At 42.8% G+C, this 25,585-nt stretch overlaps 2 protein-coding genes across 2 annotated transcripts; one reads left to right on the top strand and one right to left on the bottom strand.

Annotated features, from left to right (window-relative positions):
- Positions 1 to 4,364: 4,364 nt before the first annotated feature.
- LOC109430919 (small integral membrane protein 12-A) lies at positions 4,365 to 4,893 on the bottom strand. The gene is made up of 2 exons (XM_019707027.3): positions 4,638 to 4,893; positions 4,365 to 4,578 (listed from the first exon to the last, which is right to left on the bottom strand). Exons 1-2 carry the CDS (start codon positions 4,765 to 4,767, stop codon positions 4,445 to 4,447), a joined length of 264 nt encoding a protein of 87 aa, XP_019562572.1. The 5' UTR covers positions 4,768 to 4,893; the 3' UTR covers positions 4,365 to 4,444.
- A 58-nt stretch (positions 4,894 to 4,951) lies between these two features.
- LOC109430918 (transcription initiation factor TFIID subunit 2) lies at positions 4,952 to 23,975 on the top strand. Its single transcript, XM_062852650.1, has 6 exons — positions 4,952 to 6,204; positions 6,325 to 7,193; positions 21,779 to 22,402; positions 22,469 to 22,861; positions 22,952 to 23,603; positions 23,663 to 23,975. The coding sequence occupies exons 1-6, from the start codon at positions 5,215 to 5,217 to the stop codon at positions 23,885 to 23,887; spliced, it is 3,753 nt and encodes a 1,250-aa protein (XP_062708634.1). The 5' UTR covers positions 4,952 to 5,214; the 3' UTR covers positions 23,888 to 23,975.
- Positions 23,976 to 25,585: the final 1,610 nt, after the last annotated feature.

Genomic DNA, 25,585 nt, shown 5'->3' with positions numbered 1-25,585 from the left:
GCACATTTGGCAAAGCGTGTACTGAAGGCTTAAGTGTACTGGAAAGGCTATATGTTCACTCCATAAATGACTTTTTGATAGAAGGCCCGGAGGGTCGAGTCACATATACCAATCGACTCAGCTCGACGAATCAAGGTGATGTCTGTGTGTGTGTGTGTGTATGTGTGTGTGTGTATGTGTGTGCGTATGTGTGTGTGTATGTGTGAATATGTACAAAAAAACTCACATCACTTTTTGGCAGTAAACCTCAACCGATTTTAATGACCGACGGTTCATTCGACGCGGAATCTGGTCCCATTGTTTTCTATTGAAAATGGATCGGATCGGTCCAGCCGTTCCGGAGTTATGGCCATTTAGGTGTTCCGGAGCGGTTCGATTCCCAGTCGGTCCAGAAACTTTATGGACATTTACTTGACTTCCTTGGACATAGAGTATCTTTGTGCATGCCTGCACGATACAGACATGAAAATGCAACAAACCCATGCATGCGACCCATCAAACCACGGCATTTACGATTATCTGATGAACGGTAAGCAGGAAAATAGTCTCAGACCACATCTGAACCGGTAGTGTTCCGGAACCGGTTCTGGGTGTCCCGCCGGAAGTGGCCAAATATCAAATTGAACATATCCCATGCATGCGACACATCAAACAGCGGCGTTTTCGACAATTTGATGAACGGTTAGCAGGAAAATAGTATCAGACAATATCTGAACCGGTAGTGTTCCAGAACCGGTTCCGGATGTCCCGCCGGAAGTGGCCAAATGTAAAAGTACCAAACCCATGCATGCGACATATCAAACAGCGGCATTTTCGATAACCTGATGAACGGTTAGCAGGAAAACCGCATCAGACCATATCTGAAACGGCTCCGCGGGTAACGACGGAAGTGGCCAAATATAATAGTGAACCAAACCCATGCATGCGACACATCAAACCATGACTTTTCCAATAACCTGATGGCCGGTTATTAAGGAAGTAAGCTCAGACCACATACGGAACGGCCGGTTGTATTTCGGAACCAGTTCCGGGTGTTTCGCCGAAGTGAACCAAACCCATGCATTCGACACATCAAACAGCGGCTTTTTCGATAACCTGATGAACGGTTAGCAGAAAAATAGTATCAGACCATATCTTAACCGGTAGTTGTCCGGAACCGGTTCCGGGGGTCCCGACGGGAGTGGCTTTATATAAAAGAGAACCAATCACATGCATGCGATACAACAAATACCGGCTTTTCTGATAGCCTGATGACTGGTTATCAAGGAAATAGGCTAGGACCACATTAGAGACTGCCTGTAGTGCCGTAACCAGTTCCGGTTGTCCCTCCGAAAGCGGCCAAATATAAAATTGAACTTAACCTATGCATGCGACATAGCAAAGCGCGGCTTTTTTGATAACCTTATGAACGTTAGCAAGCAAACAGGTTCAGACTGGTGAAAATAAATTTCTACGCATATGGTCAAATCTCAACTGCTACGTAGTAATTGAACTTAACATGTTTTTGACTTTGCTTGCCTCAAACTGGTTATAACATGAAAATGGTCAAACTTATCGCACTCCTCGTTTGAAAGAATTTGAAATTTTCTACCAAAAAAGATCTTGGAATCTATTGTTTTAGTTAGATAGTCTTCTAAAGCATACACTAAGTGTACTGAAAAAGCTATAGTTTCACTCAAAAAACGATTTCTCGAAAAAAGCTCGGAGGATCAAGTCACATATACCAATCGACGAATTGAGATGATGTCTGTATGTGTGTATGCATGTGTGTACGTATGTATGTCTGTGCGCAAAATAAGTTCACTCACTTTTAAGGCGCTTCCCATTGGTCGATGTTTCGGATTATAGCTTGAGTCGAACCGGAATTGGGTTTTTAAATTTTGAAAAATATATTGACTTTTCGATTTTATAAGAAAGAGCACCTTTTTCTGAGCCACTATGATTTTTTTCAGATTTTTAGAACCTTATTTTGGTGCCTAAAATCAATTTCAAAGAAATTTTCTGAAATCACCTTTTGACAGCTGGGCAACCGTTTGACAGCTCCGCCCAGTACAAACTGCGACGAGGGGTGATTCGACAAATCGCTCCCATACAAATTTCAAATTGATTTTTAAATAGGTTCCCGGGCTCCAAAATTCATGAAAATTTGGATTTCGGCTCAGTTTGACGTGCAGATTCAGAATATCGAATTATCACAACACCGTTAAAGAAGCCAATTGTTTGCTATTTAAAATGGTCCGGATCTGCCTAGGCGTTCCGGAGTTAAGACCATTTCAGTGATCCGGACCAGCACCGGTAAAACTGGCCATATATAAAGCTAAAACTAGCCCCATCATGCGATACATCAAACTGCGGCGATTTTTGTAACCTTTAGCATGGTTGACGAATTTTGTGAGGAAATCAACACTGGAGACCAGAAGCTCCACGATGTCGGCCTAAAATTCAAGATGGCAGCCAAATGTTCAAGGTGGCGGCTCCAAATTCAAGATGGCGGCTGTTTAATAGAGTTTAAGGCTCTTAAAGCATGCTATATGGGGCTATTTGATATGGGGAAGATGACTGGACTCCTAAAATGGCGACTAGAATACCCAAAATGGCGGATGCAAATTCAAGATGGCGGCAGTTAAATGGAGATTTAGGTTTTAAAACCATGCAATATGGATATGAGTCCAACATTAATGTCCAGAATATCCAAGATGGCGGTCTAAAATCCAAGGTGGCGGCTTTTTAATGTAGTTTGAATACAATATGGGCACAGACAAACAGACGTAACACTTCGAACAATTTTCGATTCAAATCATAGTCACGGAAACATATTCGCCCCAGGGGGAGCGACACTAGTTTTGCCAAGCCAAAAAACCTCAAAAAAAGCTGAAAAAAGCCCAAAAAAGTCGCCAAAACCCGCAAAAGTTGTGTGGGTTTTACCAGGTTTTTTCGACTTTTTTCGGCTTTTTTTGGGGTTTTTCGGCTTGGCAAAACTAGTGTCGCTCCCCCCGATTCGCCCAATGCTAAGAGGACTAAGTTTGGCCGACCATCAACTAGGTGGCGGTAGTGAGCAAACGTCAAACTCGAACAAACACGATGCGAGCGCCACGGGTGAGCAGTTGGCCACCTATCGAATTTTGAAAAAGACCGTTAAATCGATGTACGATGGGAATTATCAGAGTGTTACGTCTGTTTGTCTGTGATATGGGTATATTTGGTATGAGGAAGATGTCTAGAGTCCAAAAATGGCGACCAGAATATCCAAGATGGGGGCTCCAAATTCAATGTGGCGGCTGTTTAAAGGAGTTTTAGGCTCTAAAACCATGCAATATGAGTATATTTGGTATGAGGAAGATGTCCGGAGCCCAAAAATGTGACCAGAATATCCAACATGGCGATCTAAAATTTATGATGGCGGCTCCAAATTCTAGATGGCAACTTTTTAATTGAATTTCAGGCTCTAAAACCATGCAATATTGATATATTTGATCGCGGCTCTGTAATGGAGTTTTAGGGCCTTTAACAATGTATTATTGATATATTTGAAAATCAAAAATCAAAATTGGAATCAAAAATGGCGACTAGAATATCCAAGATGGCGGTCCAAAATCCAAGACGGCGGCTCTAAATTCAAAATGGCGGCTGTTTAATGAAGTCCGAGGCTCTAAAACCATTCACCACAGACAAACAGACGTAACACTCTGATAATTCCCATCGTACATCGATTTAACGGTCTTTTTCAAAATTCGATAGGTGGCCAACTGCCCACCCGTGGCGCTCGCATCGTGTTTGTTCGAGTTTGACGTTTGCTCACTACCGCCACCTAGTTGATGGTCGGCCAAACTTAGTCCTCTTAGCATTGGGCGAATATGTTTCCGTGACTATGATTTGAATCGAAAATTGTTCGAAGTGTTACGTCTGTTTGTCTGTGCATTTACTATGAGTATATTTTTCGTAGGGAAAATGCCAAAAATGGCGACCAGAACATCCGAGATGGCAATCTTAAATCCAAAATGGCGGCTTCAAATTCAAGATAGCGGCTTTTTCTTAAGAGTTTGAGGCTCAAACGTTAAAAGCCAGATAAACGATATGATTTCTGGTATTATGAAATGGATTTGTGTTGATTGTATGTAAGTGCGATGTTCATGAACATTTCACATAAGTTTTATTGCAATTGGGTTTCGAAGGCACGAGAAAGGCGCCATCACCGCTAGGTGGATTAATTAGGGTTTTTTTTTCAATTTTGAAGAATCGTAACATTTCTAACACGTTCGTTCAAGTTGACTTGGATATCATTTATCAGTGGGACAGTGGCTTTACTAGGTAGACTAACTCAACACTACACGCTGGAACTGACTTGAATTAATCATTACTCTTCGTTCAAAATTATATGACCCGTTTATTTACAGATGAACTTTTCTAATACAAGAACCAGGCCTAAAGTCCAGGTCGGTGCCAGCTACTTCTTCTCCAGGGAAGGCGAAAGGTTCCGTCCCAGAACATTCTCTTTGTAGACAAGCTTATCGACCTTCGTGGCGTCTTTCAGGTGCTCATCGTCGGTAATTCGTTCCACCCGTTTCTCCTCGATGGATTCTGTGGAGGAAGCAAATCAATTTTATATGCAAAGAGTACCGGAAAGTGACTGTACTTACCGCTGTAGGGAGTGTATTTATCGGACAGCAGATTCTCCAGGTTGTATCCGACGACACCGACCAGGGCTGCTACCGGCAGCGTGATGTAAACGGCGTTCGTTCGCAGGAAGTGCAAAAGGATGGGCCACATTCCGGAAACTTGTGATGTGAAGGTGATGTTTTGAAGCAATTCAGGTATAGAATTTCAGAAAATTTAACGAAAACCGGTAGAAATTTGCTAAACGTGATGCAATCTGCGTTGTTTTTTGTTTTCTTTTATCTGGGCAACAGCTGATTTTGACATGTTTTGGAAAGTGACAGCATCTGATGCTGGCAGTTTACCGTTAACCGGCGACGGTTGGCTACAACCCTGGTACAGTTATTTCTCGGCGTCATTTTCTGGCGCTGCGATGATGACAGTCAGATGTAAACATTTTCGTGGGAGTGATTAAAATCTTCAAAGTGCTTCAAATATTTCAATGTTTCGGTGGAAATGTGCGTTCCATTCAAGTGAATTTATTCGAAAATGAAGCGGGAAAAGACAGCGGACAATGTGCGGCCGTACAAATTATAAGTATCCACTGTTCGTACTGGTTTGATGATTGTTTTGATTTCGGTCTGTTTTCGGCTCATTACAGCGCATCAGATTCTCAGCTTGACCGGCATCAGCTTCGAGCGGAAGAGTATCATTGGATTCGTGGAACTGACGATCGTTCCGGTTAAGGAAACGCTCAAAGTTATCCGTTTGAATTGTCGCCAATGCCGGATCTATCGGGTTATTCTAAACGACAGCTATGAGGCGACATTCCACTATTTCGATCCGTTCCTGGACATTTGCCAGGGGGAAATCAAGAACAAGTCGCTGGAGTTTTTCTCCAAGTGTCATCTGGAGGCGGCAAAGAAAACAGACGCCGATCACAATGCCGGGGAGTTGGCAATCGTTGTTCCGGATCAGGCGGCCCATCTGATCGGGGAGGGACGAGGCTTGAGAATCGGAATCGAGTTTTCGTTGGAAGATCCCTCCGGAGGAGTTCATTTCGTCATTCCGGAGGGGGAAGGAACCATGGAGGAACGAGCTGCCCACATGTTCACTTACGGACATGAAAACTCCTCTAGGCTTTGGTTTCCGTGTGTGGACAGCTATGCGGAACCGTGTACCTGGAAGCTGGAGTTCACGGTGGATAAGAATATGACGGCGGTGTCCTGTGGGGAGCTGGTGGAAGTTGTAATGACTCCGGATCTCAGACGGAAAACATACCACTACACTGTGTCGGTTCCGGTGTCGGCTCCAAATATCGCCCTAGCGGTGGGCCCATTCGAAATCTACGTGGATCCGCACATGCATGAGGTGACCCACTTCTGTTTGCCGCAGATGATGCCACTGTTGAAGAACACCGTTCGCTATATGCACGAGGCGTTCGAGTTCTACGAGGAAGCCCTAACCCAGCGGTATCCGTTCAGCTGCTACAAGCAGGTGTTTGTGGATGAGATCGATAACGATGGGAATGCTTACGCTACGATGACAATTCTGTCCACGCACTTGCTGCATTCGATTGCCATAATCGATCAGACGTTTGTGTCTCGGAAGGTAAGAAACACTATTCATACCTCGATGTTTTGAGATTTTCTCCTGTCACATCATTTGTGGAGCATAATACATCATCCATAGCACACCGCACGAATCACTAACAAATTCCCAATTTTACAGGTGATGTCCAAGGCAATTGCGGAGCAATTTTTCGGTTGTTTCATCACCATGCAGAACTGGTCCGATGCGTGGCTGGCTCGAGGAATAGCCGAGTACATGTGCGGGCTGTACTCGAAGAAATGCTTCGGAAACAATGCCTACCGAAGCTGGATTCGCGACGAGTTGGCCGAGGTGGTAAAGTACGAGGAAAAGTTCGGAGGAATCATTTTGGATTGCAGTCAACCGCCAGCACCCCCGGCGGTGTCCAGTATCAATCAGTCGCCGGCAGCTCCAGCCAAAGCCTACAACGACAATCCGTTTTATTTCCCTATCAAAAATCTTCACACAATCTCGCCGAAATATATCGAAATCATGAGGAAGAAGGCCCACCTGGTTATAAGAATGTTGGAGCATAGAATCGGCCAGGAACTACTCCTACAAGTATTCAACAAACAACTGGCACTGGCTTCGAATGCAGCCTCAACGAAGATCAGCAGCGGACTGTGGCATCAACTTCACATTTCCACCAACATATTCACGAAAGCAATTTTCACCGTCACCGGCAAAGATATGGCAGTGTTCATCGATCAATGGGTTCGCACAGGAGGTCATGCAAAGTTTACGATGACTTCGCATTTCAACCGGAAGAGAAACACCATTGAGTTGGAGGTGCGTCAGGATGCCGTCAATCAGAAGGGCGTCAAGAAGTACGTGGGACCTCTGTTGATTCAGCTTCAGGAGTTGGATGGAACTTTTAAGCACACGTTGCAGATTGAGAACATTGTTGTGAAGGCGGACATCACCTGTCACTCCAAGAGTAGGAGAAACAAAAAGAAGAAAATTCCACTGTGCACCGGAGAGGAGGTCGACATGGATCTTTCGCCTATGGAGTAAGTATAAAAAAAACATCACGGTTTCATAAGGCTAAAATACGTGGGAGTATCAAATTTTGGGGACCCTTGGCTAACTTTCCTATAGAAAACCAAATCAAACATTACATTAAAGTAAAGCGGTGAAAAACATTTCATGAAGTTGTTTCAAATTCCAACATTTTTGCATAATTTTGATGTTTAAACTGTATGTTACTTCTACATAAAAATGAGTAATCACCAAGGCTTTGGCACGATTCATACTGGAACCGTTGCCGAAGATTTAGAGTTTTAGGCGTAGTTTCACCATCACCAAACAGTAAATCAGGGTCGACTGCTAGTGGCCGGTACCCTGCTCAACAGGGTGGTAAGAGCAGCAAAAAAAAACGAATCCACGGCAGTAAAAAACGATGATTGCTGATGCGCACGAAAGTAAGGACAGGAACGATATGCGGAGGTTTTATGCAACTTGTTACGTCCTGGAGTTTGGGGTGGCCGTGACACATTGTCGTGTATTAGAAACTCCCAGGAGTAAACAAGAACACATTAAAACGTAGACTTTATTTACACTTAAAATACTACATTATAAAGACGCGGCACGTTTACAGCACGGCGGTTACAAAACTTCTAATTCTAATTGACTGCTTTGTGCATCAACCGAAAGGCAGACTCGTTGCCTTCGGTGAGCGAGCAGTATAGGGAGAGACTGCTGATCAGCTCAGTGGTTCCCAACATCTCCCCCTTTTATTTGGTTGATGGAGTTAACCATAGCGACGGTCTTCTGGTGGACGAAGAGCGATGATGGTTTTTTTCTTTTTTTTTTTTTTTTCCCTGTAGGGGTACACAACCACTGCGACCATTAATTGATCTATTGTGGTAAGACCCAGTTGCTTTATGCAGTACATTAGTACACTCACTAGTATTAAGAACTAGCGATTGTTTTTTTTTAGGCCTGCATTATACCCCAGTCTGGAATAGCTTCCAAAATGAAAGCCACTACCTTCTTGGGATTTATATTCCACCAGATATCTCGGGGATGCATGATACATCCACCGAAATAACGTTCTCTCTTCTTAAAGAGAAAACTACACTCACAAAGTAGATGTTCCGAGGTTTCAGAGTTGAAACCACAGAACCGACATTCTTCTGATTCAATCTTCTTGAGCTTCAATAGAAAGTGTCGAGATGGGCAGTGCCCAGTTAACAATCCTGTGTACACACTTAATTCGCGTTTACTAAGTTTCAGTAGTGTGTTCGTGTTTTTCACGCTTGGCACGATGAATCTCTTTGACTGGGATATTCCAGGTGCAATATGCCAGTTTGCTCCTACGCTCCGTTTCTCCCATTTTTTTAGCTCCATCGATAGAGCACTTGATGATACTCCACAGAAGGGTTCCGGTCCATACAAGGCACCCAGAGATCCCTCCCTAGCTAGCTGGTCCGCAATTTCGTTGCCTGCAATTCCACAATGACCTGGTACCCAGAATAATTTTACAGTATTCCTTCCAGCCAGTTCCTTCAGTAGTGTAATGCACTCCCATACTAGCTTAGAATAACATTCAAATGTGCAGACTGCCTTTAAAGCTGCCTGACTGTCTGAAAAGATATAGATATTCGCATGTCTATATTTTCTTTTAAGACAGATGGCAGCGCATTCCAAAATAGCTTGAATTTCAGCTTGGAACACCGTTGGCCATTTACCCATTGGTATGGCGAGTTTAGTCCTGGGTCCATATACTCCAGCCCCAGTTCTATCACTCATTTTCGATCCATCCGTATAGAATACAATAGATCCTGGTCGAACCGTTGGTCCTCCTGATTCCCATACGCTCCGATCATCAATCGAAACTTTGTATGGTATATCTAAGATGAATTTTGGTTCCATCCAGTCTTCATTTTGTATTACTAGTGGATTTACAGTAACATTGGTTAAGATTTTCAAATGTCCTGTTAGATCGCCTTCTAAGATGTTCTTATATCTTTTTAACTTCAAGGCACTTTTCTTTGCCTCTAGTTGCACAAATTGGTGCAAGGGTAGCAGATGCATTAAGGCATCTAGTGTTGAACCAGGAGTACTTCGAATAGCTCCTGTTATTGACACTGTTGCTAAACGTTGAAGTTTAGCCAGCACTCGTTGGGCTGTTTTGGTTTTGGTTTTAGGCCACCAGACTAGAGAGGCATAAGAGACTTTGGGTCTAACAACTGCCAGGTAGATCCAATGAACTATCCTGGGTTTTAGCCCCCACTTTCCCCCGATCACTCTCCGACAGGCCCAAAGAGCAGTTGTTGCCTTATTTACTACATGCTCTAGATGTTCACTCCAGTTCAGTTTTTTATCTAGTATGACTCCTAAATATTTCACCCTGGAGGAGAATGTCAACTGTACCCCATCCAAGGACGGTGCCTTTATACTGACATTTCTTTTTCTTGTAAAAATTACAAGAGTAGTTTTTGAGGGATTTACGTTTAATCCCTCTCCTTTACACCAGGCAAGAGTGTAGTTTAACGCTATTTGCATTCTGTTTGATAGCGTTTCATCATGCTTCCCTCTTACCACTATCACGATATCATCTGCATAACCAATGACTTCGAATCCCATTGCCACTAAACTATTAAGCAAGTCATCAACAACTAAAGACCACAGCAATGGTGAAAGTACACCTCCTTGGGGACAGCCCTTAGACGTACTTACTTTAATGGTTGATTCGCCCAGTCTAGAGACAATACATCGATTTCTCAGCGCTGCAGTGATCCAGTCAACGATTGAGCCATGAAAGCCCCGTTTATACATAGCTGATCTGATTGAAGCATGTGAAGCGTTATCAAACGCACCTTCAATATCAAGAAATGCACAGTACGCTACTTCCTTGTATTTGATGCTTTTTTCTATTTTTTGTGTTAACGTGTGAAGGGCTGTTACCGTCGACTTGCCTTTGCAATAGGCAAACTGTAATTTATTTAGCTTGTGAGCTTTTAAAAACGAGCCTTTGATATGCTCATCCAGAATCTTCTCCATTATTTTGAGTATAATTGAGGTTAGGCTTATTGGCCTGTATGCTTTAGGCTGTGTTTTGTCCCGTTTGCCGTTTTTTGGTATGAATATCACTCTTACCTTATTCCACCAACTGGGAATGTAGCACAGTGTCATGCTACTAATAAACATCTCAACTAAAGCAGGGATGATTATGTCCCTACCGTGCTGTATTAGCGCCGGAAAAATGCCGTCTTCTCCAGCAGATTTGAAAGGGTCGAAGGAATTTATTGCCCAGTCCACCATTGCCACTGTGAAAATTTTTCGGGATTCCATGAGTGCATCTTTTCTGTTCATATTGCGTCCAGAATTTGTCCTCAATTGTCCCGATGAATTTTCATCAACAGCAAATGAGCCTGGGAAATGTTTTTCCATCAGTACTTCCAATGTTTCTGAAGGACTTCTGGTGAATGTGCCATTATCCTTCTTAACGTTGCCTAGGCCATTTGAGTGTTCCTTAGAAAGGACTTTTTGAAGCCTGGCCGCTTCTGAAGTGTATTGGATGTTTTCACACATGAATCTCCAATGTCTTCGTTTGCTTTTCCTTATTTCAGTGCTATATTCGGTTAGAGCCTTTCTATATTGGCCCCAATCCGAAGTTGCTTTTGCTCTGTTGAAGAGTTTTCTTACTTTCCTCCTCATTTTTTGTAGAGCGTTGTTCCACCAAGGGACTTTCCTGTTTGAACTCCTTTCCCTTTGTGGACAACTTTCGTAGTATGCTTGTATAATTTTGTTAGTGACCATCCTAGAAGCTTCTTCTAGTTGCTCTGCTGTTCTTATTTTTTCGTCCAGCAGAGGTTGCTTGTTCGCAAGAATTTGCTTGTAGAGATCCCAGTTGGTGTTCCTGGGGTCTCGATAGAATTCCCTCACGGTCTCTCCCCTCTCTATTGAGAAGGTGATATGCTTATGATCTGAGAGAGATACCTCGTCAGATACTTCCCAAGAGGTAATTCTATCTGTTAGAATTTGGCTACAAAGTGTTAAATCAAGTACTTCATGTCGCCTTGAGTTAACATATGTGGGTTTGTCCCCTCTGTTACATATATCAATGTTATTAGCAGAAATATATTCTAAAAGGGACTCACCTCGTTTGTTGATGTCACTGCTTCCCCATACAGTGTGGTGAGCGTTGGCATCGCAGCAGATAATAAATTGCTGGTTTTGTTGTCTGCAGCTGGTGACAAATTCGCAGATTGAGGACGTCGGAGCTTCTTCTTCATCACCAGGAAAGTAAGCTGATGCTATATTAACGATAGACTTACCCCTGGTTGTTGGAACCTCCACCCTGATGGCTGCGATGTCTCGTTTGATAAATTCTGTAATAGGAGTAAAATTAATCCTTCCATTTACTAAGATAGCTGTCCTTGGAGAAGGATGGCTATCATCATAGAGTAACTTACATTTTGGTGTAGTAAGGCCCATCACCCTATGATTGTTGACCCACGGTTCCTGTACTAACGCCAGGTCGAGGTCTTCTTTGGCAAACCTTTGCAAAAGTACGCCTGATGCCCCTCTTGCATGCTGTAGGTTTGCCTGAACCAATTTTATGTTGGTCATTGCGTTGACGATCCGCTTTTTTGTGACTGGCGGATCGTCGGCTTAGTTTTTGTGCCTTTTGTGGTGGACTCTTTGGAGATTTCTGGGACCTTCTTTTGCATTCCCAGTGAACTACTGTTGTTCTCACCACGGTTATTATCCTTTTTCGGATTCGTTTTAGCAGTTCCTTCTTGGGATTCAGTTTTAGACGAACTTTCACATTCATCACCAGTAGTATTTACCGGACTTGGCCCAGGAATTTGTTGCTGCTGGTCCACTTGAGGGCCCGGCAGCGTGTTCCCTAGGTCTTTGCCCTGTATCATACTGGCGACTTCCGTTTCCATTGCCATATCCTGAACCTCTCTACAGTCAGTGTTACTGTCCTGCTTGTCGATCCTGCTTTTCTTGACCCGACGTAGTTTTGCAGTGTGATACAAGTAGTTGATTTGAAATCCCCATCTTGTCAATTTCTGCATTGAGTCCTCGTTCACTGTGAGAACCAGCTCAACATCATTCCCGTTAGGGGAAGATCTTTGCAGAATTCTCCAGGAATCCGTGTCCATGTCATTCTGTGACTCGATGAATGCCATTATTTGCTCGTTGCTTTTAGTGGCGCTTTTTGGCAGGTAGGCTACCAAGATTTCCGATCTAGGAATGTTCTTTTCGTCGACCGCTATCAACTCAACTCCCTCGCATACAAGTAGGCTCGGAGTTATCCTTTTTAACCAGTCCGCTGTAGCCTGGTCGTGGCAGTTGATAACAAGGAAGCCTGTTTTTATGGTGCAGCCTCTGAAAATCGGTTTTACATCTGTTCCCCGATTTTCCACTACTTTGTTAATAATGGTGTCTTGTACCAATATTAGCTGTTGTGTTGTTAGAGCTGTAGTCGGATAGTCCTTTGGTATTATTCCTATGCGTACTTGGCTCACAACCTCCGTGTATAGCGGATTTTGAGTAGCAGTGGGCTTAGTTTTCCTATCTGGGACTTTTAGATTCCTTGATAGACGACTCTCAGCTACTGCCAATGCCTCCTTACCAGGGACTTTAATATTCCCGGGTAGAGTATGAGCAGTTTTTGCTTTTTGCTTCGTGCCTGGGACTTTCGGTTTCCCGGGTTGACTTCGCCCTGCTGCTGCCTCTGTTTTCCTATCTGGGACCTTCGTATTCCCGAGTTGACTGCAACTTCCAGCTTTAGCCTGTTTACCTGGGACTTTCAGTTTCCCGGGTTTGGAGCGTTCAGCGTCTTCGTTTGTCTTATTCGCAACTTTAGAGGTACCGGGTTGCATGTGGACAGCATCTGCCTCTGCCCTTCCATCTTGGAAGTTTGGATCTCTTTGCCGTTGCAGCCGGATGTTCACCGATGATGTGGCTAGGGATTTCCGAGAATGGTCTTTGTGCGGCCTTCCCGTTGGTGTTGATGTCCCTTTTGTCTTTTTGGGTTGTGGCTTCTCACCACTCGATAGGTCATCTCTAGGCCTTTTCGATGGTTCTGACTGCACGCTTGGCCTGTAGGCAAGGCGATAGGCCTCGTCTTTGTCAAAGCCCTGATCTAGCAGTTTTTTCAGTCGCTTTTTACCGGCACCACTTAGCTTGATTCGGTCCATTTGCTGAGATTGTTCCGGATTTGCAACGGTTGATCCCCTTGATGTCTTGATAGTGACGCTTACTCGATCGTCCTCGTCGCTGTCTTCCATCTCGGAGTTCTTTGGAGTGTCCAAGTTGATCGATGGACAACTGGACAGATTTTCCAGTGATTTACTATCTAGCTGTGCTTCGAGCTGCTCCAGCGAGTCTCCCTGGTCAGTGTCCATTTTTTCCAGCTGAGAGAGGCAGTTGGCACCTGTTGTTTTATTTTGTTTGTTGTTGTTGCTCATTGTTGTTCCCACGAGTCGCACGGGAAGTAAAGGTCGACTGCGCCAGAGCCCTGCATTAACGCAGCAAGGGATGAATACTGTGGGGTTCTCCCTGGTACCCCACAGGCTCCGTTCGCGACTGAGTATTTGTTTCACCCCCCCAGCCATGCATCCATAGGCACGGGTCGCATTACACCGTAGATTCGGGGTTAGACCGTATTAGGCATTCGTGTGGCTACGGTCATCACCACATATATCCTCCTCCTTTACCCGGGCTTGGAACCGGCAACAATGATTCTTGTTAATTCTGAACATACACAAGTGTATCTCCAGAATAAAAGAATCATCCTTGGCGGAGTTGCGATGATGGTTGGATGGTAACATTCATTGCGCGGTCGATGATCAGGATGACGAAAAACGATGGCACGGGTAACGTTGAACGTCCATCGATCAGACCCTGGTTGACCATCCATTTGAAAGCGTCGCTGATTGCAAATGACCGCCTCGGATCATCCATGCGGTGTCCATTTCGGTCCAGTAGGTGCTGTATATACTTCAGTCGTTGCATTTTATCAGCACCGATCCTTCCAGTGTGAGCCGGTTGAAAATAATTAATTTTAATCACCGACTCGTTTGAACCGACACTGGATGTCTTGGGAACCTCTGCCGAATGCTCATGCTGCTGTTTGCTTTCGGCGCTATTTTCACTGATGCCACCGGGTGATGCAGGAACGGCGATCGAATGAACAATAGCATGTTGTGTTTCGCTTTGCTGCTGCTGCTGCTGCTGCTGTAAGTCCGAGTGCACGGGAACGGACGGCCGACTCATTAAGTGCTGCGGTTGATTGATGAATACCGCCGTGAAATCATCTGGATTTTGCACTTGTGTTGGATTCGGGAGTACGGCAGTTAGAATCTCTTGTTGTTGGAGCTCGATTGGCGATGACGACGGTGCGAATGTTGGTTGATGTGATGGTGGTTGAACGAGATTCAATACGAATTGCTCCAATAATTTCATTTGCTCCATGTAATGAAAATGTTGAAGCTCCAGCAGCTGCTGCATTTCACAGTAGAACCGTTTGCTTGATTCACTTTCAAGCTGCATGTACTGCTCCATGTAATGCAGCAAAGTGATTTGGTTCTGCGAGGTCGTCGTCGTTGGCACAGTGGGCACTTGCTGTACCACTGGCTGCGGATAGGCTGTCGGAGAATTATTTAGCCCGTTGAATCCGCGCGAAATCACTGTTGGCGCATTGTTCTGCGAGTGATTGTGTGGTTCCATCACCATGGCGGGGTTGAATTGGTGTTGATGGAACTGTTGGTGCTGGTGAGGCTGTGCGCTCGCGGACGGATAAAGTAGAGAAGATGATGGATTCTGGTTCCAGTGGCCTGATCCTGGAACCGAAGAGTGTAGCCGATGATCTGCATGCTGCGGTTGCAGATAGTATCCCGCGGCTGACGCTGGATGTACGGGGGCTGTTCCACTCTTTGGCGCGTAATCCATTGTGCCGTCCATCTTCTCCTCCGCGAAAAAAAAACAGAAACGCGTCGCGGTTTCTCACTGCACGCCCGGGTAACTCGTCGCCACTGTTACGTCCTGGAGTTTGGGGTGGCCGTGACACATTGTCGTGTATTAGAAACTCCCAGGAGTAAACAAGAACACATTAAAACGTAGACTTTATTTACACTTAAAATACTACATTATAAAGACGCGACACGTTTACAGCACGGCGGTTACAAAACTTCTAATTCTAATTGACTGCTTTGTGCATCAACCGAAAGGCAGACTCGTTGCCTTCGGTGAGCGAGCAGTATAGGGAGAGACTGCTGATCAGCTCAGTGGTTCCCAACACAACTGTTAGTGGTGCGCGGCACAAGGCTGCGTCAGTGCCCGCCATGTGCAATGACTCGGGAAGGAAATTTGTGGACAGACAAAACAATGGAGGCAACCAGGTGGAAGGAGCACATCGAAGATTTGTTTAATGGTAGCAATGAAGGAGCCCCCAGGAACAGGATGACCATATGGATGACGGTCAAGCAGTGGAACCACCAACGCTGGATGAGGTCATAACCCTCAAGTGATCGCACTGTTGTACAACAAACTGAAAAAATCTCGCTTTTTGTACTCAGCATTAGTCTCAAGCATCCGTCATCATGTTTCTGAAAATGAAAAGCAGTTTTTTGTTGTTAATCAAAACAATGGGCATATTCACTGCATTTCATTCCTCGTGTGGATTATAGTGAATACATTTTTACGGCAAAATCATTTGTTTCGAACAAGAAAACTGCTTTCGGATGTTTGATGATGACGATGATTTCAATGACGAATTGTTCAACGTTAAAGAGCTGAAAACAGCAAGGTTGCTGGGAAGGACAAGATCCCGGTCGAACTTCTCAAGTATTTACGGAAGCGAACAGCTAGATCAATCTATCCACCAGATTATTGTTAAGATTTGGGAGGTTGAAGAATTGGTTTCTTTAGCGGTGTTGAGATAATTCCATATTCTGAATCTGCATGCGAAACTGAGCCGAAATCCAAATTTTCATGAATTTTGGTGCCCGGGAAGCAATTTAAAAATCAATTTGAAGTTTGTATGGGAGCGGTTTGTCGAATCACCCCTCGTCGCATTTTGTACTGGGTGGAGCTGTCAAACAGTTACCCAGCTGTCAAAAGGTGATTTCAAAAAATATCTTTGAAATTGATTTTATGTACCAAAAAAAAGTTCCAAAAATCTGAAAAAAAATCATAGTGGCTCAGAAAAAGGTGCTCTTTCGTATAAAATCAAAAAATCGATACATTTTTCTTAATTTAAAACCCCAACTGTGTACCAGCTTGTTGGATGGCCTCGTATCTCCAATCTACAAGAAACGACACAGACTAGAGTGTGCCAATTACATAGGGATTACCCTTTTAAATTCAGCATATAAGATACTGTCACGTGTCCTGTTCAACAGACTGAGACCTCTTCAGGAGTCCTTCGTCGGCCGATCAACGACGGATCAAATGTTTAACCTGCGGATGATCCTAAATAAACTTTGGGAATATAACTTGCAGACTCACCATCTGTTAATTGGCTTTAAAGCAACGTACCATTCAGCGAAAACGGAAAGGAATGAGTTTTGGCAGATAATGTCAGAACATACATGGTTTTCCGGCGTAACTATTTAGGCCGATACGCAGATGTAGTGTCTACCTCTAGAATGACACTATCATCACACGGTCACACATGCTCCTCGGCTTTGTGGACGTAATGATCTCAAGCCAGCTGAAATCTTAGGTGTAGCTAGGATTTTTTCTGCAGGGGGGTCTAACTTGAGATGACTTTTAAGTGGCATGGTCGCCCAATTTGTGAATATGCAAATCGGCATTGAAGTTTCAAGGATTCCAGTGATTCCATCCTGGATTCCTCCAGAGATTCCTTCAACAATGCATCTAAAGATTCCACCAGACATTTCTTTGGGAATTTCTCCATATGTTCCTTCCGGAATTCCACTAGAGATTGCTCCAATAATTTTATCTGAAGTTATTCGAAGTATTTCTGCTGGAATGTCTATCTGAATTGTTTTCAAAAAAATTACCAGAGATTAAAAAAATTAAAAAAAAACAGGTATTGCTAAAAAATGTACAAAAATCCTTTAGGAGTCCATCTAATTGTTCCTTCAATAGTTCGCCTAGAAATTACTGCAGACATGTATTTCTTCAGATTTTTTATCCAGGAATTCCTATAGAATTCGCTAAGGAATTCCTCATGGAGTTGTTCCCGGGATTCCTCATGGGGTTGCTTCAGATATTCCTCTAAGAATTCCTCCAGGGATTCCTTCTGTGATTCTTTCAGGAACAACTTCCGGGATTATTTAAAAATGCTTCCAAGCACTCTTCTTGGAATTCGTTCAGGAATTTCTCCTGGAATTCTTTCAGAAACTCCTCCTTGTTTAGAGATTATTTCCTCTTACCATTGCTTCCGAGATAACTGCTGGGGTTTCTTCAGGAACTCTTACAGGGATTCCTCCAACAGTTCCTCTACGTACTCTTTTAAGGATTTCTTCAGAATTTCCTCAAGAATTTCAGCGATTTTTTAGTACTTCCTAGTAGAACTCCATCTGGAATTCTCTCAGAAATTGATACTTGCATTTCTTCCTCCAGAAATTCCTTCAGGAATTGCTCCAGGTTTCCTCTGTGAATTCCTACATCTAAAAACTCCTACAGGGATTCGTCCAGGAATTCCTCTAAAAATACAGCTAGCGAGTTCTCTAGGAATTCTTCCAGGTGTTTCTCTAGAGACACCTCAAGGAATTTCTCTAGAGATTGCAACGAGGATTCCTCCAAGAATTCGTTCAAAGATTCTTCCAGTGATTATTACTGAATGTTCTCCAGTGATTCCAGCAATTCAATAAATTGCTCCAAGAATTACTCATGAAATTTATACAGGGATTCCTCCAGGAGTTCCTCTGGAGATTTTTTAAGGATTCATTTAGGAATTCCTCCAGGTATTCCCCTAGAGATACCTCGAAGATTTCCTCTAGAGATTCCATCAGGGATTTGTCCACTGCCGGGAGTTCCACTGGAGATTTCTCAAGGATTTTTTCCAGAGATTTCTCCAGGAATTCTTACAGGCATATCTCCAGGATATTCTCCAGGAGTTCCTTCAGGAGTTCCTCCAACTAATCCTCCAGGGATTGTTTTAGGAATTCCTGCAGGCATTCCTCCAGGGATTCATCCAGGCATTCCTCCAGGATTTCATGCAGTGACTTCTCCAGGAATACCTTTAAGAACCGCATCAGGAATCACCCCAGAAATTCCTGCAGAATTCCTTCAGGAATTAATCCAATAATTCCTCCAGAGATTCCATCAAAAATTACTACGTCAATTTCTTCAGGAAATCCTCTTCCCGGAGTATTCCAAGAATTCCTCCAGGGATTCCTGCATGAATTCCTCCTGAGATTCTTCTAGGAATTGCTTCGAGGATTTCTTCAGGAACGAAATTTCTCCGGGGGATTCTTCAGAAATTATTTCAAAAATCTCTTCAGTAATTCCTCCAGCCTTTTTTCCTTCGGGAATTCTTCCAGAGGTTCCTCCAGGATTTTTTTCCTTCAGGGATTTCTCCAAGGAATTCTCCACATGTTTCTCCAAGAATTCCTCCAGAAATTCCTCTGGGAATTTCTTCAGATATTTCTCCAGAGATTTCTCCCACAATTCCTTCAGAATTTCATTCATTGCTCCTGAGGTTCCTCCAGAAATTCCTCCAGGTGTTTTCCCAAGAATTCACCAGAAATTTCTCTAAGGATTCTCCCGGAATTTCTCAAGAGTTCTCTTCAGAAATTTCTCGTGGGATTCTTCCCAGAAATCCTCTAGGGAATCCTCCAGGAATTCATCTAGAAATTTCTGCAGTAAGTCCTCCAGGAATTCCTCCAGGTATTGCTTTAGGAATTCCTCTACGGATTCATCCAGAGATTTCTCTCGAAATTTATCAAGAGAATACTCCAGGCATTCGTCCAGGAATGCCTCTAGGAATCCAATTATTCAATTCCTCCAATTCCTTCGGGGATTTCTTCAAGAATTCCTCCGGTTTTTTTCCAAGAATTCTTCCATACGTACTTTCAGAAATTTCTAAAGGGATTTCGCCAGGAATTTGTTCAGAAGTTCCTCCAGGATTTCATTCAGAGATTTCTCCTAGGGATTGCTTCAGGGAATTTGCCAAGAATTCCTCTAGAAATCCCTCCAGGAATTCGTCCAAAAAAACCTCCAAAAATTTGTCTAGGAATTCCTCCCGGGATTCTACAAACGATTTCTCCAAGGATGCCTCCCATATTTGCTCTAAGGATTCCTCCAGGAATTCATCCAGGGATTCCTTCAGGTATACTTGCAGAAATTTCTTCAGGGATTCCTACAGGGTTTACTCCAGGCATACCTGCAGGAATTCCTCTAGAGATTTCTCCAGGTATTCTATCAGGGATTGCTCCAGGAGTTCTTCCAGGAATTCCTGTAGCGATTCCTTTACAAATTCTAATCTGAATCTTTTCAAAACTTTATTCGTCTACAAATTCTTTCAGGTGAATTCCATAATTTTTTCATGATTTTTTTTTTTCATTTGAGAGTTCTATGAAAAACCTTTGAAAATAATTCTTCAAGAATATCTCCAGGGATTCCCTTCAGAAATTCTTACAAGGACACCTCCAGGGTTTCCTCCAGTTAAAATTTCAAGGCTTTTCAAGGTGTTCAAAAATTCTTCCAAAGATCCTTCCGGGATTACATTAATTGACATTTACAGGGTGGCCACCCAGTCCGGAAGTTCGGGAAAACCGGGAAAAGTTCGGGAATTTGAAACCACCGGGAAAAAAAGTCGGGGAAACCTCGCGAATTGTTGCTAGCCGCCGGGAATTTCCAACACAGACACTCGAGCGACCTCTAAAATGTATGCAGTCTCCAGAAGCATAAGTACGAGAATACTGCCCAACAACACAATTCGAACAATTTGAAAGATATTCTAGAGAATATCCTGGTTGAGACGAATAAAAATATTTATAGATTCATATTCCAACCAACATTTTCAGCGCTACAAGCTTCAGTCATTTGCTTTCTGTTGTGTAACCATCGAACTAAAGCAGTCAACGCTGAATATAGACTGTTTCAAAAATTATAAATACACTAACGATTAACTGCCATTTCAATTTGAGCACAATATCCAAAAAAGTTTGTTCTAGCTCTTATAGTAAACATGCTAACGAAGCAAATAATACCAATTATTTTGATGTTTCTGGTAAAAGTTAAAAAATAGGGCTCTGTAAACTAGATGATTAAAATTTGAAGTTGCACAAAGTGGTCGAAAAATGTAGCATAGTATAAAAGGAAAAAATCTCACAGATAAAATATTAAATTTCCAAACACAATAAAAATTGCTGTATTGATAAAAAAGATATTTCTCGATTAGTACTGGAATATTTTTCAAAAACCACCATTACGGGCCTTCTCAATACAAAATTTTTTGTTTCACAACAACACCAGTAGCAACAAACGTTAAGCAAACGAATGTCTTAATTACTGCTTAACGCATTCGTTTTTATGGTATGACAAGCTGTACCATCTGCAGGATCGAATGAGCCGAAAAAAATAAGTTCGTTTAGATTAAATGCGTTCAGGAAAGCTAAGAAACTGTGTAGTAGTTCTTATGTTCCGCAGAAAAACTTAAAAATAAGAAACTTGATCTCAGAAAAAATGTTGTGGAAATGCCTTTATCGATTTTTTCCAAATTTTGATCAAGGCATTCCTTAGACAACTTGTTGAGAAAGCGAATGCGATAAAAATTTAGATAATTTTTGGTATTTAGTGATAAGAAATGTTGAAATCATTAAAAAACACCTTTGTGCAAATGCAAATTTGAAAAATTAAGTTATTTGTTAGAGAACTCGACTGTTCTTTAGAATATCAAGACAATTGAAATTAAATATAAAAATATAGAGTACACTATGCTATACTCTGAAAGAAGTTGGTAGAAATCATTAGAAAAGTTCATTTAATTTAATAAACAAAGGGTATTTATAATTTCTGAAACAGTCTATAAAAGGGAAGCTAGTCAAATATAAATCATAAGCTAATACAGGGCTGTAAAACAAGCACCATTCAGCCACCAAACTCGGTTTTCAGAAATCAATCACTTGTCACTGGGGTTGTCTTTACTGCACTCTATTCCAACTGCGGGATATTTCCCGAAAGATGTGAAAACTTGAACAAATCGAATAAGAGTCCCCACTAACAAAACAGCTGCTACTATACAGTACAATTCGTAATACCGACAAATACACAAACCAGCAGCGCTTTGAAGGTCGTTAGGCGATATCATTACAGCTAGAGGATGTAATAAAGAAACTGTTGGTTGGTACACTAACACGGCTTGTCGGATGTAAACATTATTGTCAAAACAGACTTTAAGCGGTTATATAGCTACTACACAAATACTTCACAGCTATCCATCTCTGTGCTGTGAAATTATTTGGGTTGCTCTTATTGCACTTTAATCCAACTCCGTAAGATTTTCTGGAAGATGTGCTAATCGAATAAGAATCCCAACCTATAATACAGCTACTTTTATACAGTACACTCCGTTTCATCTTTAATTGTGTTTACCTATTTACAATTATTACCATCATTTCAATATTCTTGACATTATTTTAATTTCCTCTAATTCCAGCGAATCACCCGTGCTCTGGATCCGTCTCGACCCGGAGATGACCAATCTCCGATCGGTCCACATCGAACAGCCGGATTTCCAGTGGCAATTTCAGCTACGCCACGAACGGGATGTCACCGCTCAGCTGGAAGCAATAGATGCCCTGGAACGATATGCATCGCCTGCCACACGTCTAGCCCTGACGGACACCATCGAGAACGAGCAAGTGTTCTATGAAGTGCGCTGCAAGGCGGCCCTCTGTCTGACAAAAGTAGCCACCTCTATGGTCACGTCATGGCAGGGTCCCCCGGCCATGTTGACCATATTTAAGAAATTTTTTGGATCGTTTAGTGCGCCGCACATCATTCGGCAGAACAACTTCACCAACTTTCAGCACTACTTTCTGCAGAAGACCATTCCTGTGGCCATGGCTGGGCTGAGGACCGCTCATGGTATTTGTCCTCCGGAGGTAATTCGCTTCCTGTTGGATTTGTTCAAGTACAACGATAACACGAAGAACCATTATTCGGACAATTACTATCGAGCGGCGTTGGTCGAGGCTCTTGGTAACTCAATAACTCCGGTTATTTCCGTGGTCCATCAAGGAATGGCACTAACGTCGGAGAATTTGTCGGCGGATTCGAAGTGAGTATACAGAAGGCATCATTATTTTATGTTTTACATTTAAGTCTCTGTATAACTTTTCAACAGATTGGTCCTGGAAGAAGTCACACGGATATTGAACCTCGAGAAACACCTCCCATCGTACAAGTACACGGTTTCGATAGCGTGTCTCAAGGTGATTCGGAAGCTGCAGAAATGTGGCCACCTACCGACGAATCCGAAGATCTATCGCAGCTACGCTGCCTATGGTCAGTACATCGATGTCCGAGTGGCCGCCATGGAGTGTCTGGTAGATTACGTTAAAATTGACGGTCGCTGGGAGGATCTGGAACATTTGATCGATCTGTTGGAAACGGATCCGGATCCGATGGCCCGCCACAAGCTGGGCCGACTGTTGATAGAGAATTTGCCGTTCGACAAGGGTAACAAACACAGGCTGGACCGGGAGGAGCTGGCTCTGAGAATTTGGAACAACATGAAGTAAGTTGGCGATGATTCCCTTTTTGTGACTTACGTTTCAAATTGAATTCTACACTGATTTCAATTATCTTGCGTCTTTTCTCATTGCAGTTCTCTTCTTTCGCACGACACCCGGTTACGTTGCGACATGGTGGACCTGTACTACACCTTGTACAACACACGCATTCCAACTTGTTTGCCAAATCCGGAACTGGCTTCGATTCTGAAACCGCAAAAGCTGGCCTCTTCATTCGCAGCAGTGGCTGACAAAGAGCCCATCCAACCGGAACCGACTGAAATCGATCTGGAAACGTTCTCTAGCAAGCGACCTCGTTCGGCCAGCCCGTTGGATATAAAACCTCTGGATTTGATCGACATCGGACCAACGGAACTGCTGATGTCCAAAAGTCGCGAACCTTCGCCTCTGCTGTCGGAGGAAATCCGCGAGGACATTATTGTGGAAACCGTCGATTCTAGCATCAAGACCGAGATCGTCGAAATGGAAAAATCCATTCTCAAGGAGGAAATCGTCGATTTGGATGACAACAACTCGGTCACGGTGGTGGATACCGAACCACCGGCTAAAAAACCCAAAACGGAATTCTATTCGGACAATTCAATCTCGCTGCCGGGTATAACGCCTAGTAACAGTTCCGTAACGGGGCCCACCGGTTTCGAGCCGGGCATGTTTAGCAAATCGGCGGAATCGTTGCCCGCGGTTCCTTCCGAACCGAGTGTTAGCGGTAAATCCGATGGAAGCAAGGTAAGAAATTATAAAATCACGTCTCGAAACATATCTTTCAAACTTACGCCCCTTTCCAGAAAAAGAAAAAGAAGGACAAGAAGAAGCACAAACATAAGCATAAGCACAAGCACAACAAAGATAAGGATAAGGAAAGGGATCGTGACAAGGATCGCGAGAAGAGCAAAGAAAAGAAAGATCCCAACATTGTGCGCTTGATCAAGGAGGACACCCAGGAGACGCTCAGCTCGGCGGACAGTTCGAGTAGGGATAGTAATCCAACGACACTGGATTTAACGTCATAAAGTTTAGCATTTGTAGGTTTTTACCAAGTACGGACAAAAATATTGAATGTCTTAATAGAGTTTTAGAGTATACTATATGTAAGTATAATCATGTTTTTATTTATCTGTAGAAAGCCCTCACATAGCTATAACTATCTCTTTATGAGGAAAAATCAATTATTGCTTTTCAAATGAACAGTGCTGTGGGTTTCTGGCCTTTTTTCCTCACGTTACTCTTTTATAAAGCAAATTGATGCACAGTTGTACAGTTTCCTCATTTTCTGGCGGTGAAAATTGAACTTTGTCAATGCTAGAGTGCATCACGCCCAGAGAGGATATTTATGAAAGATATCCTTCTTGGCATTTTTTAATTTATTTTTATTCGTTATTTAATTTAACTTGTTAATAATCACAAAAAGCAGATAGCTCATGTAGGCAGGGTAGCCCCTGCAGGGTAGCCTGATGAAGCCCCTTGTTACACTACACACGTGGCCACTACTGGCCACACACAGTTATGTCCACTAAATCATCTATTTTTCAAATTTTCAGTAATTTCAATGGTTACTCAACCTTTCTTATCGTGGTTACATCAGTGGACACAGGAGTATTATAAAATTACTTAAGCTATAGTAAACGTCGTTAAACGAACTACGATTCTTCGAATGAGTGTAATCAGTTTCGTAACTTTTAATTCAGCCCTATTTTGCTTATCCTTTGACAGATACGCGTATTTCGACTACCACTTGTAATCTTCCTCAGTGTCAGTTATCCCGTTCTAAGCAGAATTAGAGGAGCCGAAAAGTCGGTACAAGAACTACGATTACCAAGAACAAAAGCACTTAAAAATGCATGCATGAGAACGTAGCATAGGTGGGAAAATAACATTCTACAAGTTCCTTCAATCAACTTAATACTCCATTAATTTAACTGAACAACTATGTTTCAATAATTAACCAGAGTAGCAAGCCACCTCTTCTCCGACTAACTCCCAAAACTAAAGACGGGGATTCTTTAAAATTACATGGCGACCTTGACTGGAAATGTAGTGCAAAATGTAAGAACCTACATTTTTTCATTTTTTTTTATTAAATTCTATACTTAACTCTCATTATTCCTAATTCTTAGTTTTAATCTCAAACTTAATACTTTATGAACCTTTCACTCGTGTTTCCACCACCAACCAGTGTAAAAACTCACCTATTCTTTGACAAACTCCCAAAACTATAGACAGGAACCCTTTAACATCACATGGCGACCATGACTAGAAAAGAAAATGTAGAGCAAAAGGCTCAAATTTTTTATGTCTATTTAAACTTAAAGCTAGTTCTACACTCTTCTACACTCAAGATTCAATAGCAACAGAAGAGATAACGGATCAAAAACATATATTGGATATTGTCACGTGAGAACTTTGAGAATGTATTTGCACGTGTTACGGACTAATGAACTGCGGAATGTCGGTATGAACGTGGTAGCTATGAGTCAACAACTGTACACCACACATTTCTGTTCGCTTTTGCTTCCCCAAACTTCGGTAACGCCCTACTCTCGCCAAATCTGTTTCCACTTGATCCGTCCACATTGCAAACTCTCCTACAGGTCTTCCTGTAGCGTCCGGATTTCTTGCGAACACTGATTTTGTAGGTTGTTGTCCGCCATTCTCACAAAATGCCGTAACCATCAATCCTTCTAGCTTTTGCAACTTCCGGATGCTAGGTT

This window comes from Aedes albopictus, chromosome 2 (genome assembly GCF_035046485.1).
Source record: "Aedes albopictus strain Foshan chromosome 2, AalbF5, whole genome shotgun sequence".
NCBI lineage: Eukaryota > Metazoa > Arthropoda > Insecta > Diptera > Culicidae > Aedes > Aedes albopictus.
This window is presented reverse-complemented; position numbering and strand designations above follow the sequence as displayed.